The sequence below is a fragment of the Betta splendens genome, chromosome 3, assembly GCF_900634795.4.
Source record: "Betta splendens chromosome 3, fBetSpl5.4, whole genome shotgun sequence".
Lineage (NCBI taxonomy): Eukaryota > Metazoa > Chordata > Actinopteri > Anabantiformes > Osphronemidae > Betta > Betta splendens.
Window position 1 is genome coordinate 8,878,120 of NC_040883.2, and position 20,871 is coordinate 8,898,990.

Below are 20,871 nucleotides of genomic sequence, written 5' to 3' on the forward strand. Positions count from 1 at the left end.
AAACATATTGGAAAAGCACACAATGATTGTGGAGTTGCCAGCCACCGTGTGGGCGTCAGTAGAGTTCTTCAATAGGACGTATGTGTGAGACTGACCCAATGAGGCCCAAAGCAGTACTTGGACCAACACCATCCGAGTCTAAGACACATGGACTATTTCTACTGCTCATACTTTGATTTATCAGCATGGATGGACACAGTTTCTCAGAGGCAGGGATCAAACGTACACACAGAGTATTCATCCGAACCGAGCTGTTTGGATGGAGTTTAGTTTGTGTTCGCTACAGTTCATGAGTCAACGACACTTTAGATATAATGAAAAGAATTAATTAATTTAATGGTTTCCGTACTGTATGTGATAAAAGCTCATGTATTGTGTGTTTTCTTGGAAACCAGCAGATTTGAATCATGTTTCTTTCACGGTGAAAAAATTCTAAATGTTTAAAATTTGCCATTTGCCACGTTGTTGCAGCTAAAGACAGGAGACAGGAAACGGGAGCCGGAGCCCCCACAGCCCCCCATTCTGTACCCACCTGGTGGTTTGCAAGGGCTTTAAACTAAGCGTGAACCTGTGAGAAACTTAGTGTGGACACGTTTAGAGAAGGACAAACACTGTGCTTAAACATCACTGTGTCAGTGTCAGGACATTTACTGAGATTTTGAGGGACATTTTTTTTAATGTGAACTCTTTCATTATACACATTTCAAATAGCAATGTTTGAGATCTGCTATTTCATCATTGCCACAAGATAATCACACAAGAAATGTGTGTCACAACGACGAGTCTTAGCTGATATTCACATATTCACTGTTCATATTCACATACAAAATGTGTTCATCAAAGCCCGCTGTTGTACTGTCCGCCCTCACATCCAGACTGGCTCAGCTCTCAGCCTCAGACCAACTCATCCAAGACAGCAACTATATTGCACTTTCTCAATATATTTCCAGGAGACATTACGCACCAGGTGGATTTGAGTGGATTTTGTTGCCCCCCCCCCTTAACTTTTGAACAAACCCATGCCCCCCACTCTGGACCCGCCTACAGCGAACGAGGCTGCTGCCATTTCGCTCCTGACGCTCAGCAGCGTCGCGCGCCGCGCCGCGTCGCGTCGAGCCGCTCCCGGTGCCTGTGCGCGTTTCCCCGTGTTCAGTCCCCGGAATGAGCGCAGTGATGGCGGAGGGCTGCTTTCTGTCCGCCCTGCAGCCCAACTCCCACCGCACCGCCTACGTGCTCCCCTCGGACGGTCCCTCTCCGGACCCGGCGGCGAAAGCCCGCAGGGTCCGGGAGCAGGTCCGGATGCGTCTGGCGGAGAAGAAGTCTCTGTCTCTGCCCAGACTGGACGACTCCGCGGCGGCAGCGACAGGTGAGCCGGACCTTTATCTGTGGTCATGGTTGTGTTCGGTTCCAAGGTCACGGACGAACGAGTCTCATTCATTACAGCAGTTTTCAATTATTCTATTACGACACCGCTCAGCTTGACAGAGTTGTTGACCAAAGACGGTGTTTGAACGTCAGCTGTTTTCACGTGAAACTTTTTAATAACTTTTTTTTTTTAAAGTTAGAGTTAGATGACAGTTTGTGGGTTCAGGGTATTTTAATTTGTTATTAGGTACGTGATGTTTTCTAGTGTCACCATTAAGTCAATATTAGGCAATAATATGAGCGGAGCGACCCAATATCACATTAAACGCTGCGTTGTTTCAAAGTACAAAATCCAGTTTGTCTGTTTCCTCACACATCTGCTTGTCATTAGTTTCATTCTGCAAAGGTGATTTAAAGTTAATCCCTGTTGAAACTTAAGCGTAGTGAAGTAATACAGACAACTGAACAAAACCCATTTGGATCTGTGGTATATGTACAACAGATACGCAGGTAGAGAGAAATGTTATGACTTGTAGATTAGATTTAAAGAAGAATACGTAACATTTCCGCTTTAATCTCGTCAATTCAATTCTTTAGTCTTGTAAATTTTCATCAGGTTGGACCATCATAGTTTTTGGCTCCAGTCAGACTCACTGAGAAAAATCTGGCTTCATCCACGGCCTTGTACAATTTACTTCAACATGTCCAAGAACTAATCAACTTTGGTTAATTTGCTTATATTATTGCTGTTGCCAGTGGAACTTGTGCATTGCTGGTTTAGACTGGAATGAAGGACGGTTAAATTGTTGTCGGGTCTACAGCATCCTGTGACTGCTCACTTGATTAAACAGGCCGTTGCATTAATACTTTCTACTACTACACGTGGTGTGTATTATCCTAATAGTGAAGAATTTCTGTCATTTGTTTTCTGTGCTTCGCTTGTGAGTGTTCTTCCTGTGATGAGGATCAGCACATGGACGTCAGGTGCTGATGTTGGCTGACGGTTCGGTGGGATGTTCAGTGTTAACAATGAATTGTGGGACTTCATTGTTCATGTAACCAACTGTCTGGAATCGGTGCAGCTACGTGTCTATCAGCAGCGAGACCATCGAATCACCGCAGCTCAGATAAATTGTCGAGCACCTCATGCAGGTTGATGCATGTGAACCAGGAGCGCCTGCAGCCCTGTTATTTCCTTTTCACTTCCTGTTTTTTATCCTGTCTGTGGAAAACACATCACAGTTTCCAGTCAACGCCAGGGTTTAATACTGAACGTGAATGCTTTACGTTGGGTCAGTGTTTCAGACGGAGGCATTGTCTCTGTGCAAATCTGTAATAATCATCCAAGTCTGTCTACAAAAGTCAGATGATCCACATCTGTGCCGGACGGGGAGTCTGTTCAGGGAAACTACGTAAGAGGAAAGAGCGACCCCCCCCCCCTTTACTACTGCTACCCATTCTTTTGTCTGATAAGGACCTAACTGACCTGACTGGGCTGTGGTAGGTTTATTCTTTGGTGAAATCAGTGGCTGCATGAGAACAAATTGGTTTTCAATAAACAGAGTCTCTTCCAATTGCCTTTCCCTTATTTGACTTTGTTTGTGAAATTTCTGAGACCTTTTTAACTTTCATTAGTACAGTCACAAATGCTTAAAAAGTAAAACTACAATGAAGCTTAACTCATTAATGGAATAAATATTACATGATATTGTTCTCAATAAAGATGATTGGGCTCTTACACAGTGTCTTGTCCAAGCACGACTTAACTGTGACCAGGTGGAAGTGAGAGTGCAGCAACTGACCCCAGTGTTAAACAGCCAAATAAATGAACGCCACTCAAAATGCTTCTTTTCTTTATGAAAACATAAAGAAAAGAAAGAAAGTTTCATAAAGAAGAGGAGGAGGTTAGTCAGACTACAGCACGATGTCACTTCTAACAAAGTTGACAAAAGTCTCTTCAGTGTATCATGTTTTGTGACAACAAACTACAACATTAGGTTTTAGATTGAATGTTGTGAGTTTGCTGCTAAACCGCTACAAAAAGTACATTTTTGTTGACAGGCTTTTTATTGTACGTGGGTTCATTCTTGCTGTGACCTCAGTGAATGAGCCACACTGAGCTCAGTCTGTGTCTCGCTGTAGCTGACGTGGGTCTAAACTCTGACTACCTTGTGCGGTGGACATTCCTTCCCAATCTGCTCTTCACAGCATGTTATCAGAGGCTATTTTCTCCACTGGTAGTTGCTGTCATAGTTTTCACTGGGTGTTAGATTTTGAGGTTTCAACATCAGCACAAATAAGATATAATTAGATGTGAATTCTTTGGCTACAGCTACAGACATTCTTGCAGATTTATTGTCTCTTGACATAAAATATAATGTGTTTGTAAGCGTTTCTCGCTGTAATGAATCACACTCGGAGCAGTTTTTCATTTCACTAACCGACTGTTTAAGTTACGAAACCATCTCATCAATTTGTTTCAAACTGTGGGGGGAAAAGTGCATCAACGTGTAAGGCATTTCTCAATATCAAGGTCAAAGCACAAGGTTTTAAGTCATGATGGAGTCAGTTCTTTAATGAGCTCCACTACCAGTGTTTTATTTAAGGAGCTACAGTTAACAAGTAGTTTAGAAATTAACTAACACATTTCCTACTCTTATAAAAGAAAACTTCATTTGTGGTTACGGTTTAGTCCTCCAACCAGCAGAGGCAGTGTTGGTTCCGACCTGGTTAACTTCTGCAGCTGGTTCTATTGGATCTGATGTAGCAGGTGCTTTGTGTTTGTAATGAATCCGTGTAAAACGTCTCTTTCTTCATCTGTGCCTTGTTTCCTTGTTCTCTTGTCCTCAGCCTTTGTCGGTTTGGTTAGTCGAGGTATGAGATAGAGCAGTTGTTTGTCTGTTTCTACTGAAATCTTTTAGTTTGTGCGTTTACCGTGATCTTCTGTTTGTAGTTGAATGTTGTTTTCCTGCTTCATGCAGTGATTTTCTCTTGTGTAGTCACAATTACAGTTTGTATTGTTTAAATTGTAGATTACATGGCAGATGTCAGATGCTCTACAGTGAATAGTGGATAACAAGTGAATGGGAAGCTTGGAGCAATAGTTAACGCAGCTCGTCCTGAAAATGCAAAGCTGACGATTACATTGAATTTAAATCTGTTTGTGGAACAGCCTGATCCAAGCGTTTTTATTTTGTCTTTAATGTGCTGCGTGACAATAACAACTAACCATAACGACCAAATATGAGAACGTGGACGAAACAGAGCTTTAGGGAAAAGAATTTGCAGGATTTACGTTTCTAGAGGAAGCGGTTCATCCCTCGTTGTCATGATAAACATTACTGCACATTGATCTCAAGGTCAAAATGCTGAAAGAGCTGATTTGCCTTCTTGCTGAGAGTCAGATGGAAGGTTTAAATGTTTATGTGTGGACATGAACAATGGAAGCCACAGGAAAGCTGCAAAAAGAAGGCCTTTAAGCTGGAGCCCAGACCAGTGTGGAACAGGATGTTGGAGGGCAGGTCGTTTGATTGAGGTAATAGCATTGCAGCGATATGGAGAAAGCATAGTTCTGTGAAGGGTTCAGCTGAATCCCACAAGCCAATAACAGATCATGGTTAAAGAAAGGAGCTGCACACATAAATAACTGCAGAGAGAAAACAGCTTCATCTGGGAAAGATGAGCCGTAATCACAGTCATAAAACTCTGAGTGGAACTGATTAAAAACATTCACTTCACATTGCAACACTCTCATATTTTGCATTTCTCACAGTGTGTGAGACTTTCTTTTATTGTTTGTGTTTTATCAGCAGTAGGATTGGATGCACTTTAAATACACATGGAGAACCAGAAATGGACCATGTTTCATTAGTCATTTGTGTATTATCTATTAAATTAAAGAGGTGTGATTATTACAGAGTCTACTGTTAAAAGCAGCCGCCCACCGGTCAAAGATCCGTTTGACTCCTGGTTCCGTGTGCAGACGTGTCCTCGATGTGTCACATTGATGTAAAAGCTACTTACTTTTACTTTTTTAGCACCTGCGAGCTGAAATCACATTGTATTTGTTCCTATGAATTGCTACAATGTTAATGAGACTAAATGTAATACACAGACATGTCACACAGGGACGAACAGAACCCAGCAGTACAAATGACTGTTTATGTAGCGTAATCTCTCTCTTAGATCAAACCCTGGATTTGCCTGTTATTAAGATGCTTCACTGCAGCACTGAATTAAAAACAAACAAGGTCAAAGTTCATAAACAACGATGTGGCCTTTCTGACAATAACAACATGTCCTACGGTGCACTGCACAGATCTAGAGGGAGAATCGCTCATTCCTCTAAGGCAAATTCCAGCTTCTCCAATTTTTGTGATTTCAAGCATGAAGGCTTAAAGCCAGCGTGAAGGTCCTGCACCCTTCTCTGCCCCCTTCTAACACGCATCCATCGAACAACCGGCATATTTTCCACATCAAAAGCAGCATCAAACTCAGTAGAACTCAGCACACATGTTACACATTTACAGAAACTGCAACCGTTTTAACAGATTTAGGAGGCGGCATAACAGTTTGCTGCTTTTGACTGGTTCTTCCCACCCAGAGCAGCACGCACGCACGCACGCACACACACAAGCAAGCACGCACGCACACACACAAGCACACACACAAGCACACACGCACGCACACACACACACACGCACGCACACACAAAGCACACACGCACACACACACGCACACACACAAGCACACACGCACGCACACACACACACAAGCACACACGCACGCACACACACACACGCACGCACACACAAAGCACGCACGCACACAAGCACACACGCACGCACACACACACGCACGCACACACAAAGCACGCACGCACACAAGCACACACGCACGCACGCACGCACGCACGCACGCACGCACACACACACACAAACGCACGCACGCACACAAGCACACACACACACACAAGCACACACACAAGCACACACGCACGCACACACACAAAGCACGCACACACAAAGCACGCACACACGCACGCACACACGCACACACACAAACACACGCACACACACAAGCACGTACGCACGCACGCACGCACACACACAAGCACACACACACACACACACACAAGCACACACACACGCACGCACACACACAAGCACACACGCACGGACGCACGCACACACATGCTTTCAGGGGCATTGCTCTGTACAGTAGCTGTAGCTTAGCTGCTCATCACCTCCACTAGCAGCACAAACAGCTGTTGTTATTTTAATGCTGACACAAACCTACAATTTGGCCATATTATTTTTTGCATTTTATTGATAACACTGTTGTAAAGAAAACATAATTGTGTGCAGGGTTAGGTTACTACATGTATGACTTCCCAAATCTGTGTATAGTTATTCCTGTGGATGTTTCTGTGACCTGTGACCTGTGACCTGTGATGTCTGTGTTCAGGCATGCAGCTCAGCTTCCCACTCCTCCTTCCCTCCTTCCTTCCTCATGTTGCCTAAGATAGAGCAGCTCTGAGCTCTCAGCTTCCCTCTAAGGTGAACTGAATTCATCTAAACAGTAGTTCTGACCAATCTAGACATAACTTTATTAGTGGTGCTCTTAAAATTCTTACAGTCTATGCAACAAAGTGTTGGTTCCCTTCAGAACTGGACTAAAATGGTCAGATGACTTTTAATGAGTGACCTGATTGAGTTTCACTGATCTGATGATGGTGAACATGGTAAACGTCACCAAAATACACACTGAACAAATGGTCTGAACCAAAATACAGCACTGTCAGCTGAGACGGGTCAGAAGGTTGGTTTAACGTGCATGTGTCTGAATTCCAGACTCACGTCCCTCCACAGTCACTGACAGCATCTATTCTTGTCTTAGACTGTAGGCGCTGGAGCTGAAGAATCCCTGTAAATCAACAACTGTCAGATTAAAGGAATTCATTTAAATGTGCATTTGTTTGATGCCGTGCTTCAGTTATGCAAGAAAGATTCCACTAACATTATATATCAAATTGTAACTTTTTACTTCATTACTAAATTGGACTAAATGATTGTCTAACTATGTTGTACTGTAAATTGTATTAGAGAATAAATCAGCAATAGAGCAACTGGCTGCAGCCCCATAGCAGGTGAAGCAGTGTGTAGATCCTATGGAATCAGTCCTTCTCACTACGGCAACAATACAACGATGGACTGTGTCAGAACTCAATCAGTTTTATGGGATCACATCTGACCTGGACCCTTTGCTGATGGAGTTCATTCACACATCTTTCATTTCCTTCACATCTCAAAGTGAGCGCCTGCTTCCTCCCTGTTTTATCGTTTTGCCTGCAGTTGTTGTTGCTCTGACTTCGCTCAAGTCGCACGTTACGCGAGTAACATTATCTGTCAGAACTCTGTCGCACGTTTGTCCCCAGTTTTATGGCGTTGTTTTCTGTGACCACATCAAAGACGGCAGTTTCCTGAACAGCTGAAAACGTTTGGCCTTTTCCTGCTGTAGGTGGCGGCCTACTGTATTCATGATGTACAGTAATACACAACACGTCCACACATGTAAAGATGCCAGTCGTACGTTACCACATGAGCCATAAAACGCACTTCTGTGTCTCATCTGCTGTTTCGCCTCTGAATTCTCACTCTGCATTAGTTTCTAAATCTCCGAGTGTTTGTTTAAATTTAGTTTAAATTTTTCAATCCTGACCAGTACTTGTGTGTAACACAAAGAAATTGTGGCCAAGTTGTTTGAGTTAATAATTATTAAATGGACGACAACGTACTGTACTACACTGAGTGATCAATGAAAACCAGCAGGACCTGAATGAACATATTTATACTTTAAATGCTAATCAGTAAACAGGATGTGTGCAGCGAGTGTGTGGACAAAGCAATTGCATGTTACACCAACGCCATTTTGTTTATTTCCTTATATAAACAATTACTGTGCAATTAGCTTCTGTATTGAGTCTGGGGGGTGTGGGTTCAGCGTAGGCAGAAGTAAAGTGGGGGCCGTGTCTGCTAAAAAAGCAGAAATTCAGCTCCCAGTGCTTCCAGTCTTGTCTTATTTATAGGTGCATTCTTGACTGGTTGCTGTGGGTGATGAAAAGCTGCGGGTCGGGAAGTTCAAGGCTGCCCGAACAGAACAAAAGCAGTAAATAAAGAGAAATCACCACCAATACAACGCCACCTCTGCTGTGACACTGCACCCAACATCAGCTGATAGCAACGAGGACCACTAATAATTCACCGCTCCTTTCTCGCCTTTGTCTAGACTACAGCTTTCCTGAGGCGCGGAGCTTCACCCACACCCACGGTTTCAGCTCCAGATCCATGATCCACACTCCCAGTCGCGTCATGGCTGTGAGTACCGCCCACCAGAACTGCATTACGCTATAATACACAGGGGGAAGATTTGAAATAACAGAGCAGTGCTGACATGCTGTGGACCCAGCACATCTCATGTTGCTCAACCATAAACATATGGTTGGATAATTAATTCCTTACTGAGTGCAGGATTCTCTGCTGGTGAAGCTGTTAGATCAGGCTGAGGAACGTCACAGTTTCCTTCGGGGCTGGGCTCATTTTCCACCGTTCGAATGGCCTCACATTAAAGCAGCCAACCTCTATTGTGTCTGACCAGTGCTTCCCCTCTGGTCTCCGTGTCTCTGTGTCAGTGAGAAGATGAAAAAAATGCCACTGACCAACTTGAGAACAATGTAAAGGCAACAGAAACGTATAAACAGGATGTTGGCCGAGCTTCCTGCTCGTTATAAAATAGGAAAAATGTGTCATTTTCATTCATCTTGTGCTGGTGTTTGCAAAAACAGGCCCAGAACTACAAATGCTTCTTTATGCCAGTTCAGCCAGTACAACATCAGCATTTGATCAGAATTTCACCAACTACCACACGTGTTGGTCTTTTCCTGCGGCTGTGTGGCTGCTAACCTTCCCCATCTCTGCACACGTTCCCACTCCCACTCTGCAGGTGTCCACCGTTCCCCCTCAGACCTCCGGCTTCTCCTCGCGCTCTGCCGTGGAATCCGGGTCCAAGCTGAGCCATAAAGGAACCACCATCGTACAGACCAACTACCACAGCTCCCACTCACACAGTAGAAGCCGACGCTCCAAGTCGCTGTGCCAGACGGACCAGGACCTGCTTCCTGCCGCTGTTCTCAGTCATCCAGAGAATGCCCACTACCGCATCGCGGATCCTCCGCCCGGCACTCTGCGCCGGAGCCTCAGTGGGATTCTGGCCCAGGAACGAGGCTACTGCCATGACGAGGAGCTGCCCAATCACTACACCTACAAAGGCCCCTCCCATCGCACCATCAGCCGCATCACCAACCGCCAGCAGCAGTACCAGCAGCAAAGCTGTGCCTACGGCCAGGAGGGCTGGGCGGCCGCGGGCCGGGCGGCCCACGGCACCGGGGATGGCTGGGGAACACAGTGGCAGAAGCACACGTCCAGGAGCAACCAGGTCATAGGGACGGGGCAGTACCAGGCTCCCCTCCACAGGGCCCCGTCGGTGCGCAGTGTGAGGAGCGTGGGCAAAGGGATGGACGTGATGGATGGAGCATCGATACATAGCAACGACCCGCTGGGAGAGTAAGACGCAATACTGGCGAGATCTGAAGCCAGCTTTATTTGTAGCTACTGTATGAATAACCTGTGTGTGTGTGTGTGTGTGTGTGTGTGTGTGTGTGTGTGTGTGTGTGTGTGTGTGTGTGTGTGTGTGTGTGTAGCATGCATGGTCTAGACATGGTCACAGCCGTCAGATACCTGTCTGAAGCGGACGCTTCTCTGCAAGTTCTTGGCGCTGCGTACATACAGCATCAGTGTTACCATAGCAACGACGCCAAGAACCAGGTAACCTTATCATGTGATGGGATGTAGGTCTATGTTCTGGTACGGGTTTCCCCCCCACAGTCGAAGGCCGTAAGCAGAAATACTGAAGCGATGCCGTCTCTGACCCTGTCCTCAGGTCCGTGCTCTGCATGGCGTCCCGGCGCTGGTCCGTCTGTTCTCCAGTGACAGCCAGGAAGTGCTGCGCTACGCCACCGGAGCCGCGCGCAACCTCATCTACGAGAACGCCGAGAACAAGGTGGCGCTCATAGACGCCGGCGGAGTCACGCTCCTCATCAGCATCCTCGGCGAACCTGATGAGGAGCTCCGGAAGACCATCACAGGTCCCAAATGCTTTTAGAGGCGACAGATGTTTGGGGGTGTTTGTCTTTAGCTTCAAATATATATATAGAAGCAGTGACAGAAACATGTTGCGGCTGCAGGGATTCTGTGGAACCTGTCCTCCAGAGACAACCTGAAGGAGAAACTGTCCAAAGAAGCCTTGTCCGAGCTGACGGAGAAGATACTGATCCCTCTGTGCAGCAGCATCCCACTGTCCCCGTCTGAGAAAGAAATCTTCTACAACACCACGGGCTGCCTGAGGTGATGAATCGGAACCTTTGTCCAACTTCACCTCATCAACACTGACCAGCACTGTGTTTGGTGACAGCAACCTTCTCTGTTGTTGGCAGAACGTGATAATACCATCATCTGATGACTCATTCCTTTGTGGATGTGTAACAGTATAAATGGAGGGTTAAACTGTAAAGCAGGTCACTCAGGGGTCGTGTGTGTGACATGTGCAGGAACTTGAGCTCGGTGAACGAGCGTACGAGACAGAGGATGAGGGACATGCGAGGCCTGCTGGACTCCCTGGTGTCCTACGTTCAGCAGGAAAACAGGGCTGACGACAAAGTAAGTCCCGCACGTCAACAATCTGACTTTGATTTGTGACACCGCTGTGTTTATGGCTGCACCGCACTGACAGTACAGTAGCTGTAAACCACTGAACAGAGAAAAAGGGTTAAAAATAAGGGCGTTTAAAAGTCTAATTGGGGAATAGGATTCATAAAACTGACCAAAGGGCCTTTTACGACACATATACAAACATACTACAGTAGCTGTGCTGATAAACATATCAATGTTTACAATTCATCAACAAACTGAAAATGAATCTTAGAAGAAAGAAGAAGCATTAAACTTTTTTCACACTTTTAAGCTTTAACAAAACTAGATTCTTATTGAGTGCAGTGGTGCTAATACACCACCACTACTGTTCATAGTAGTGACTATTTAAGTGTCACTGCTTTGACCTGTGTTGTAAATGAGAAACGAGTAGAATATTAAAGCACTGTGATTAGAGCCGGGTGCTTTATTTGGTGTCATTTCTTCAGCTGGGAATCGATTGTGAAATAAACACAATGACACATGACTTGATCTCTCATTAATTCGTACTCTATGTCTCACTGTGAGGTTTGAGGACCTGCATGACAGGTCAAGTCCTGGGGATAAATACTTTCTCTATGGTTTGTCATGGCTTGGTTGGGTTTGATACGTTGCACCGGACTGCGATTTGGATTAGCAGCAGCGTCGGCAGGACACAGGAAGCTGTGAAATGTCTCTCTCTGCTCTCTCTCTCTCTCTCTCTCTCTCTCTCTCTCGCTGAGTCTTTAACCTAGGGACAAATAATGATTTTATGCTATTTAACATCCACAGGCTAGTTCTGCACATTGCTTTGCTACAAGACTATAAATACCGAGTCACGGCCCACTGGAAAGCACCTTATTAACTATCAACAGATGCAAATACACACACATACACTAAAACACGGCTTGTAGACAATTGCATCACATTGACCTCAGTCAGGAAACACTCAACGTCTCACATGGGATCACATAGCGGCAGCTAAGTGTTGTGGAACTGCACAAAGTGGTCACACTTGACGGATGAAGCGAGAGCTCCTCCAAAGTAAGAGCTCAGCATTAAGCCAGATTTTGCATGCATGCATGCATGCCAACACACTGGTGCTGCTGCTGCTGTGCTGGTCTGAGTCCGACTAACTGACAGAATCAAATCAGAAAGCTCTGGTAACCAGTGACACATCAGGGCTGATTTAAGATCAACAGCTCACCATATTTTCCTGTCTCCGCTCTCTCTCTTCCTCCCGTCTCTTGTGTCTGCACGCGTGTGCAGGGCTTGGAGAACTCGCTGTGTGTCATGAGGAATCTGTCCTACCAGCTGTACGCAGAGCTGCCTCCCTCGGTCCGACTGCGTTTACAGGGTCCAACGAGAGCTTCAGGCGCCAGTTACGGCGACGCCATCGGCTGCTTTGCTCTGTACAACAAAAAGAACGCACAGGTAAAACTCATCCCACTCAGTGGCGTAGCACGGCCCACAGCCCAACGGTCATGGGATAAACGTGTCATGTGTGTGCTATGACTTGACTCTTTGTGTTATACGCTCTTGGATTTTGAGTGTTTTAGCCTTTTTAGCTGTCAATTCTTCAAATTCAAAGAAACAATGTAAAATGCAAATATTAGAGCCAGATATATTTCAGTGTCTAATTTCTGATGTGGAGGTGTATTGTGTCATTAGAGTTCATGCAGTCAATATAGCAATAATTTCCTTATAGTGTATGTAACATAAACTGAGTTGTGTAGCTTAACCTAAAGGTTGTTGATGCACATTTAACAGAAAACCCGTCTCTCCCTCCTCCTCAGCACCGTAACCAGTACCTGTCCGTACCGTCTGAGGTGTCCCGGCAGCCCAAGGGGTCCGAGTGGCTGTGGCACCCTAAGGTGCTGGCCCTGTACAAGCTGGTGCTGCAGAACAGCGACGGCAGCGGCGCCGCCCGCGAGGCTGCAATCGGGGCCCTGCAGAACATCACTGCAGGAGAGTCCAGGGTAAAGGGCGCCGCCGCTCACGCTCGCCTCGCATTCGGACCGTTCGACAGAAAAACAAACGCACAATGTCTGCTTCCAGTGGGCGTCGGTGCTGAGCAACGTGGCGCTGGAGCAGGAGAGGATGCTGCCCGTCCTGCTGGACCTGCTGGACACCGACAGTGACGTGGAGCTGCGGCCTCTGACCGGCCTGCTGAGAAACCTGGCCAAGCACAGCGCCAACAAGGACAGCACAGGTACACGGGGTTCGGGGCAGTGTGTTACTTGGGCGTTTGCTTTGCTTTTGCTTTGCGGTGATGGACGGTGTGAGAGTGGAACCGACCGACGAGGCCAAATCAGGACGCCGCTTTTGTGGCTGCAGCACTGAAGCGAAGCTCGACCCGCAGAGCCAAGATGTTGGACACGAGGTCCAGAGAACTGCAAAATCACCAACGGGAAGCTGCCCCCTCACATCTGTGGCCTGCTCAAATGAAAAGAAACAAGGGGCAGAACAAGAGACTGGACCTTAACATCGGCTGCCAGGAATGGAGCCATTTAAGGAGTGAAAGAGCAGATGAACAATGAACAGAGCGCTCTCACAAACAGTCGGCCTTCCTGCTTCACGAGGTGGAGGAGATTTACATTCTAGCCCGCGCTGAAGAAAAGGTTTCCTGTGGAACATGGTGGAACTCTTGTGGCTCTTTGGCAGATTGGGCTCCACTGCGCAGCCAGCACACAGCGTGTTGGACCGGAGCTATTGTCCACGTCGAGGGCTTTGAATGGAGCGTCTGCTCCGTCGCAGACGAACAGAACGTCCACAGCTCGAAAAACACTGAGCTTCTGGAGGACAAATACAGCAGACACACACACACACACACACACACACACACACACACACACACACACACACACACACACACACACACACACACACACACACACACACACACACGCATGCATTGATTTAGGTCCAAAGACATTATGGTTTCGCATTCAGTTCCTTGTATGCTTCAGCTCGTAAATCACTGGATGCTTGTGATAATTATAATCCTGAGAAATGTGTTTCTTTTGAAATACATATATCTGTACATTCATTGCAGGCCATAATCTCTGCACACTAACTGCACCCGCTGTTGCTGAGTGTGTTCGGACGGTTTTCCCCTGTAGGATGACCACCCCCTCCATTTTACCCCCCCAGCTAAGAACATGGTGAGCGTCTTGGTGGCCAAGCTGCCCCACGACGGCCTCCAGAAGGCGCCGTCCAGCGAGGTGGTGGTCAACATCTGTGGGGCCCTCAACAACCTGGTCGCCTGCAGTTCCTCAGCCGCGCGCGACATCTTGTACTTGAACGGCGTTCCCAAACTGCAGGGCATCAAGAGCTCCCACGACAGCAGGTAGGACATAGGATTAGCTTCATGGTGAGAAGAACGCAGCGTGCTGTCACGTTCTGCATATTTCCAGTCAACCAAGGCTGTGACCTTTGAGTGAGTTTCCTGTTTACACAGAACATGCTCTGGAGCTGTTATTAATCTAATTATGTGTGTGATTTCAAACCGTGCATCCCTGGCTTCATATTATTGTGTGGTATTCTGACTCCAGAGCCTCTGACTCTTGTGTAGCGTATCTTGTGTGTACTGTGGCATTTCCTCCTCATTAGTGCTTGTTTCTCTTTGTGTGGCTTCAGCTCTGGGGCTCTGAAAGCAGCCACGGCCGCCTCGACCGTCCTCTGCAACATGTTCCGGTACAATAAGCTGCACAGAGACTTCAGAATGGTGAGAAGATACACGACATTATCCACAGACGCGTTCAATATGCTGGAGTCACGTCAACAGTAGGAACTGGAGCTCCTACTGTTGTTCCTACTGTACTCTGTGCCACATAACATTGTTTGTGTGGCACAGAGACCGTTGCATTGCACAACTCCACTACACAATATGATGAAGCGGGTGCATCAGTCCCATGAATACACGTGTAGACACAAGGTCTCTAAATCCAGAATATTGGGCGAGCGCTGGAACTGTAGGCAGTGAAAAAGTAGAAACGTGGGGGCAGTCGACTGGACAGGGATCAGTGGGAAGAGCATCAGGGGCAAGTGTGTTGGTTTGTTTAAGTGACGGCGCGAACTTCCACTAATATGTCATTTAACTGCCCAATCATTCATTCGGTAAAATTTAGAAATGCTAACTTTAATCTCCAGACGCACTCTTTAGCGTCAATCACTCACCAGTTAACAGTGACAACTATCAGTGTTTCTACAGCTGCTAAATGTCTGCTAATGTAGAAGTAGTGATATGTTTTCCATATCTAACATAATTACTATGACATATTTATTGTAGGTGTCAATCAAACAGTAAAAGGTCCAGAACATGGAGCCCATTGCTGTCATGGTTCTGTCCCCTGGAAGCCACCGCTTCAGGAGGTTCCAGTTCAGTTCAGGTCCCCAGCAACGTGACCAAGGTTCACCCTAGTGCACACGAGAACTTTGAGGAACCAAGAAATTATGTAACTTTTTAAACTTTTAATCTAAGACTAACACTAACAACATGATCTGACCTGAAATCCTGACTGATGTAATGACACTTTGCGAGTTCAGTCCATCTTTTCGTTCTCTGCACTCGTCGGCTGCGGCTCAGCTCACTCACAACAACTGGCCGACAGGGATTTATGTCAAGTGACTGTGGGGAGCAGGTCATGTGACGCTTTTATATAACCTGAGGTGTGTGTGGGGTCATTGTTAGAGCACAACCGCTAACAAATCCCCAAGAAACAGAGGTGGCAACAGTAGGAAAAGAAGTACTTGATTAAATGCTGTACTGTAGTAATTTTGAGGAACTTTTTACTATTACGTGTAGTTTTCCTACAGTTAGTCTCACTACAGTTAAAAAGGAAGATGCTGCACTGTTACTTTGCTGCACAAGTTAATTTTTACAGGTTTTTATTCTGAAAATTTTATATATATTTGTGTGTGTGTTACTGTTCGAATACAAGCTCCTACTTTAGAATAAAAATCAAGTCCTTCAACTTGTAGTGGAGCATTTTTCCAGGCAGATACTTGAGTTTTTTTGAGACAAGTTTTACACTTTGTGTTGTGAATAGATTACACAACAAGACACAACACAGCGGTTGCATGTAAGTGCGATATTTGGTGAATGAAGACGTGAGTGCAGTGAACTGCAGAGCAGAGTGTGTGGGTGTGTTTTCACCCTTTATCTCTACCAGATGGTTTTCCAGTTTGTGTCTGCACACATCTGTCCTTTTTTTTCCTGACCTCCACTCCTCTCTCGCTGATGGATCGCTGCCCCCCTCCTCCACCCTGCTCGGAAAGTCTGGACCTTGTTAACTTCATCCGTGTCTTATCTAGTATTGGCTCTGCAAATGCAAATATTTTCTCTACGACTGATAGCAGTATTTCAGGGTCTTCTTGCGACGGGACGGCAGTCAATCTGTCGCATTGAGAAAAAAGTGGTAGCATTCTGCTTTTAGTGACTTTTTTTAACAGTGGGTTGACAGCTGTGTCTAAAATACCCAGTTCATATCGAATGAGTTTCAAATCATGTAAAAATGATCTCATCCTGAAACTAACTTTTCATACAGGCCATGTTTACTTGTCAGAAACCACATCGATTGGATCAGAAACCCCAAAATTTCCCTATTACAAACACAGAACAACGAACATCCACCTCTGTCTGATATTGTGCCCACACCCCACTACATTCTTGTGAGGATCTGTGCTTTATCTCCCAGATAGTGTGTGTGTGTGTGCGTGCGTGCGTGTGAAGGCAGAGCTCTGGCCCCGGTTGCTTGGTTGTAGCGCTAAAGTGACTGGTCTGCGCAGGAATGCGGAGAATTTGGCTGGGATGTTTTGGGTTTGTCTCTTTTGTGGACTGCGGGACGTAAAGAAGAGTTTGGATAAATGGGTTTGGCTGTTGCTGGTTGCTGCAACACAGCAGCTCCGTGAAGTGGGCTAAAGCATCCTTAAAGTCCCTCAAAGAGTAATATACGCCCACACACAGTAGCTGCAGCCAGGACCGACTCCTACACAGCAAACGCAGCCCATGTGTTGTCTGTCTGCTGCAGGAAACTTATTCCTTTTAATACTTTTTATTTCTTTTATATGCATTAGCTTTGAGTTGTTCCGGTCCTCAAAAGTCTCAATGCAGACGTCTCCAACATAGAAACGGTGTACTGTACATTTGTTAGATACTGCTAGTTGCTGCAGTACTCTATTACTGTAGATGAAAAGCACAGGGGTGATGTACTGTAGGCGATCACTCAACTGTCTCAAGTTTAAAGTTGTTTTCTGTAGTCACTAATACTACACTACTGCTACCACATGGGGGCAGTAAAACGACAGCAATAAGCTGGTGCAGGTCCTTTAAACTGATGGAGGTCCAGTTTTACATTGACTTTTTTGTTCATGCACTTTGTTTGCTACTTTTTACGCTGGTTTTGTTTGTGTGTTTTTCCAGAAAGGATTTTCCAGACCAGACTTCACAGATCCGTCCATCTAGGCTGCAGCGTGTTTACAGTACATGCTTAATGAAGGGCTTTACGCCTCGTGACCACGGCTGACGTGAGGAAAAGACGACGACGGAACAGCGGAAGGAGCAGATTAAGTGTGATGGACTCCAACTCCAAATAGGACTCTGAAGCAGTAGAACAGAGGACTTTTGCTTCGGCCTCTCTTTTAGCGGACGGTTTAAATTGGCTTAGCTTGTGCAGCAAGACTAATGATGGGAACGTTCACACGCATCAGACACTGTGTTGTGTGTGTATTAATGACATAATGAATTATTGTTGTTGAATAAGGACAAAGCCACAGAGGCTTGCAGTTACACATATGCATGTACGCTGGAGCACAGTGTTCAGTGGGAGGAGTGTCGACCAGCGAATGAGAGTGTGAACGAATTTGTGAGTGAGTGAGCGAGTGAGCGAGTGAGTGAGCGAGTGAGCGAGTGAGTGAGCGAGTGAGTGAGTGAGTGAGTGAGTGAGTGAGTGAGTGAGTGAGCGGGTGAGTGAGTGGGTGAGTGCATGAATGAGCGCTGAACATTGAGCTACGTGAACCTGTGTGAACTCCCTTAAATTAACAACGCTTCTTCACAGCTGTTACCTCTGTATTGGCCTCAGCTGCACTTTGTTTTTAACTCTATTTAGCAAACGATGGTAAGATTTTTTTCCCCAGCTTATGTTTCTGTGTCGTTACATACATTTGTGTCAGTAGACGGACTCTAGTAAGACTCTAAAGGTCTTACTAGCATCTAGAGAAATGCTTCCTTTAACCAGTTGTTGCTCCGCAGACAGTATTATTATGTTTTACCTCTAGAATAACACTTCACACAATACTGATAATATTATTAAATAATATTTGGGGTGATTGTTCAGAAAATAACCATCAGACATGTGGTGTAATAAAAAAATAAATCAATCAATTTAATATTAATAATTTTGTGTTAGATACAAGAGAGTTTTAAACTTTGCCTATTGATTGTGTGTTGAAAAGAGCAGAATATTGGGTCAAACGGACTCCTTTTACTTTGTTAATGAAACAGCTGAAACCTTGCAATAATGTTAGTAGATAAAACAGTAGGACAGTAGGACATTGACAGGAAAAGCATACAAGAGAATGTGTGTGGAGGAGGGATGGGATGGGACGGCGCTCTAAAACCTCCTGACTACTCATTTATCTGAAGGAGGACGTACTTGCAGAGCAGTGGAAATCCCACAGCACTTACAGTAACTAGTGGGGAGGAAGGGAGAGGTTCAGGCTGCCGAGATCAACCTCCCACTGAAGCAGACAGCACACAAGGAGGAAAGACATCTGGAATACAACTGTACTACCAAATACTGGAATACTACCAATAATCATTTTCTGATCTCAGAACAGAACACATTCAGTAATAGCATTATTATTTAGTGTACTTTTAAATGTGTGTTTCACTTTGTTTCTCGTGTTATATTTCTACTAAAAGCATTTATTAGAGAAAAGGCTTGGGCTTTTGGACTTCTGTTCATTTATACCTTGTAATTTCATTCAAAAGTAAAAAGTGCTTGCTGTCACTGGTTTACTTATAAGTATAAGTCTTTTTGATAGTGTCTTTTTACATAGGCCTGAAATGTGGATAATCCTCAGACAAGTCTCCACTTCCCCCTTGTGGCCGCTGACACTATAGGCAGGAATGGTTCAGGGTTTGTGGTACTGTATATGTCCATTGGTAGAATTATGATCAGTTTGGCTTTAATGTTCAGCTTCTTATATGATCTTCTCTTACATACTGTAGGTGTTTTCTGGTTAACACACACCATCCAGAACCCACAAAAAAAGGGGTGCTCACAGGAGATGCAGTGCAAAAGAAAACAGTACCACACACTCCATGTTATCTAGTCTACAGTAGTTTACTAAAATACATTCTAATACTATAATAGAGTTTGGTTTTAGTCTGACCAAAATAAAGGAGTTAAAAAGGATAAGAGTGCACTAATATTTATGTGCAGAGCCTCCTAGTGGTATTTTGTATGTAATAGATCATAAAGAAAATAGAGGACATGGTAAAAAAATAAGATCCTGTAGAAGGAAATGGAAACTGAAGCTGAAACAGCATATAATGAATTAACAACATTATCATTTACAGTTGTAAAATCCATATCCTTAATAATCGTTAGAACGGCACTGAAGTGATTTGGAATTATCCGATGGATTGTGAAGGTGTGTTTTAATACGCATCCCACAATATTACTTTTACCTAAATGCATCAATGTATTTTACAAAACATACAAAAACATAAATTTGATGCTACAGTACTTCTAATAGTCTCTTTCACATGATGTCGCTCACACAAAGGAGTGTAGTTATAGCCACTTGCAGGGAGGGACGGGGTTTTGTTACTCAAAGGCAGAATTAAACATATGTCTGATAAAGCATGAAATAATCTCAACTAATATCAGCAATGATGACTGTAAAAGCATGAATCAGAGGAGGTTAGCTCCATGGTTCAACTCAGAGATCAGCAGTCTAAAGCACACACTAGAAAGGCAGTGGTGTTCCGACAAAATATATGTAAACTGCATTGCATGGAAGGACAGTCTAATGATATATATAAAAAAGCACTTTGTGCTGCTAGAAAAACACATTATTCCTCTTTAATTGAGGAAAACAAAAAACAACCCCAGGTTTCTTTTCAGCGCTGTAGCCAGGCTGTGTTGAGCCTATACTGTCCCCTTAAATCTCAGCAGCAATGACTTTATGAACTACTTTACTAATAAAGCAGTAAATGGGTCGCTGCGGATTCAACCACCCTTCCTGTGCTCTGTTGTTGCTTGTTGTTGATGTTTTTGCTTGTTGCTGTTCTTCTCTCTCTCTCTCCCCTTCACCCCAACCGGTCGAGGCAGATGTCCGCCCACATCCAGCCTGGTTCTGCTGGAGGTTTCTTCCTCGTTCCACTGTTGCTGTCAAATTAAAGGCTTGCTGTATGTGGGATCTGTTGGGTTTAGTTGTGTGAGGTCTTAAACCTTACTTTGTAAAGTGCCTTGAGATAACTTTGTTGTGATTTGGTGCTATAGAAATAAAATTGAATTGAATTGAATTGAAAGGTATAAAGCACTATTAAATTATTGCTAATTAAAAAAAAAACTGAGAAAATGCAACGCAGTCTTTAAAATATTGCATCATGTTCTAATAGCCTGTACAGTATAATAATACTGAAGGCATGCAATGTTAACCACGGTAAAATAGGTTAAAAATAAACAAACTGAACTTTCACATTAAGATAAAA

The 20,871-nt window shown here is 44.9% G+C and overlaps 1 protein-coding gene across 1 annotated transcript; it reads left to right on the top strand.

The window, feature by feature from the left end:
* The first annotated feature begins 1,049 nt into the window (after positions 1 to 1,049).
* On the top strand, positions 1,050 to 19,159 carry pkp3b (plakophilin 3b). Its single transcript, XM_029144442.2, has 13 exons — positions 1,050 to 1,366; positions 8,653 to 8,741; positions 9,367 to 9,986; positions 10,124 to 10,247; positions 10,363 to 10,567; positions 10,667 to 10,826; positions 11,030 to 11,138; positions 12,417 to 12,581; positions 12,944 to 13,126; positions 13,206 to 13,359; positions 14,301 to 14,496; positions 14,787 to 14,874; positions 17,572 to 19,159. The coding sequence occupies exons 1-13, from the start codon at positions 1,162 to 1,164 to the stop codon at positions 17,611 to 17,613; spliced, it is 2,340 nt and encodes a 779-aa protein (XP_029000275.1). The 5' UTR covers positions 1,050 to 1,161; the 3' UTR covers positions 17,614 to 19,159.
* Positions 19,160 to 20,871: the final 1,712 nt, after the last annotated feature.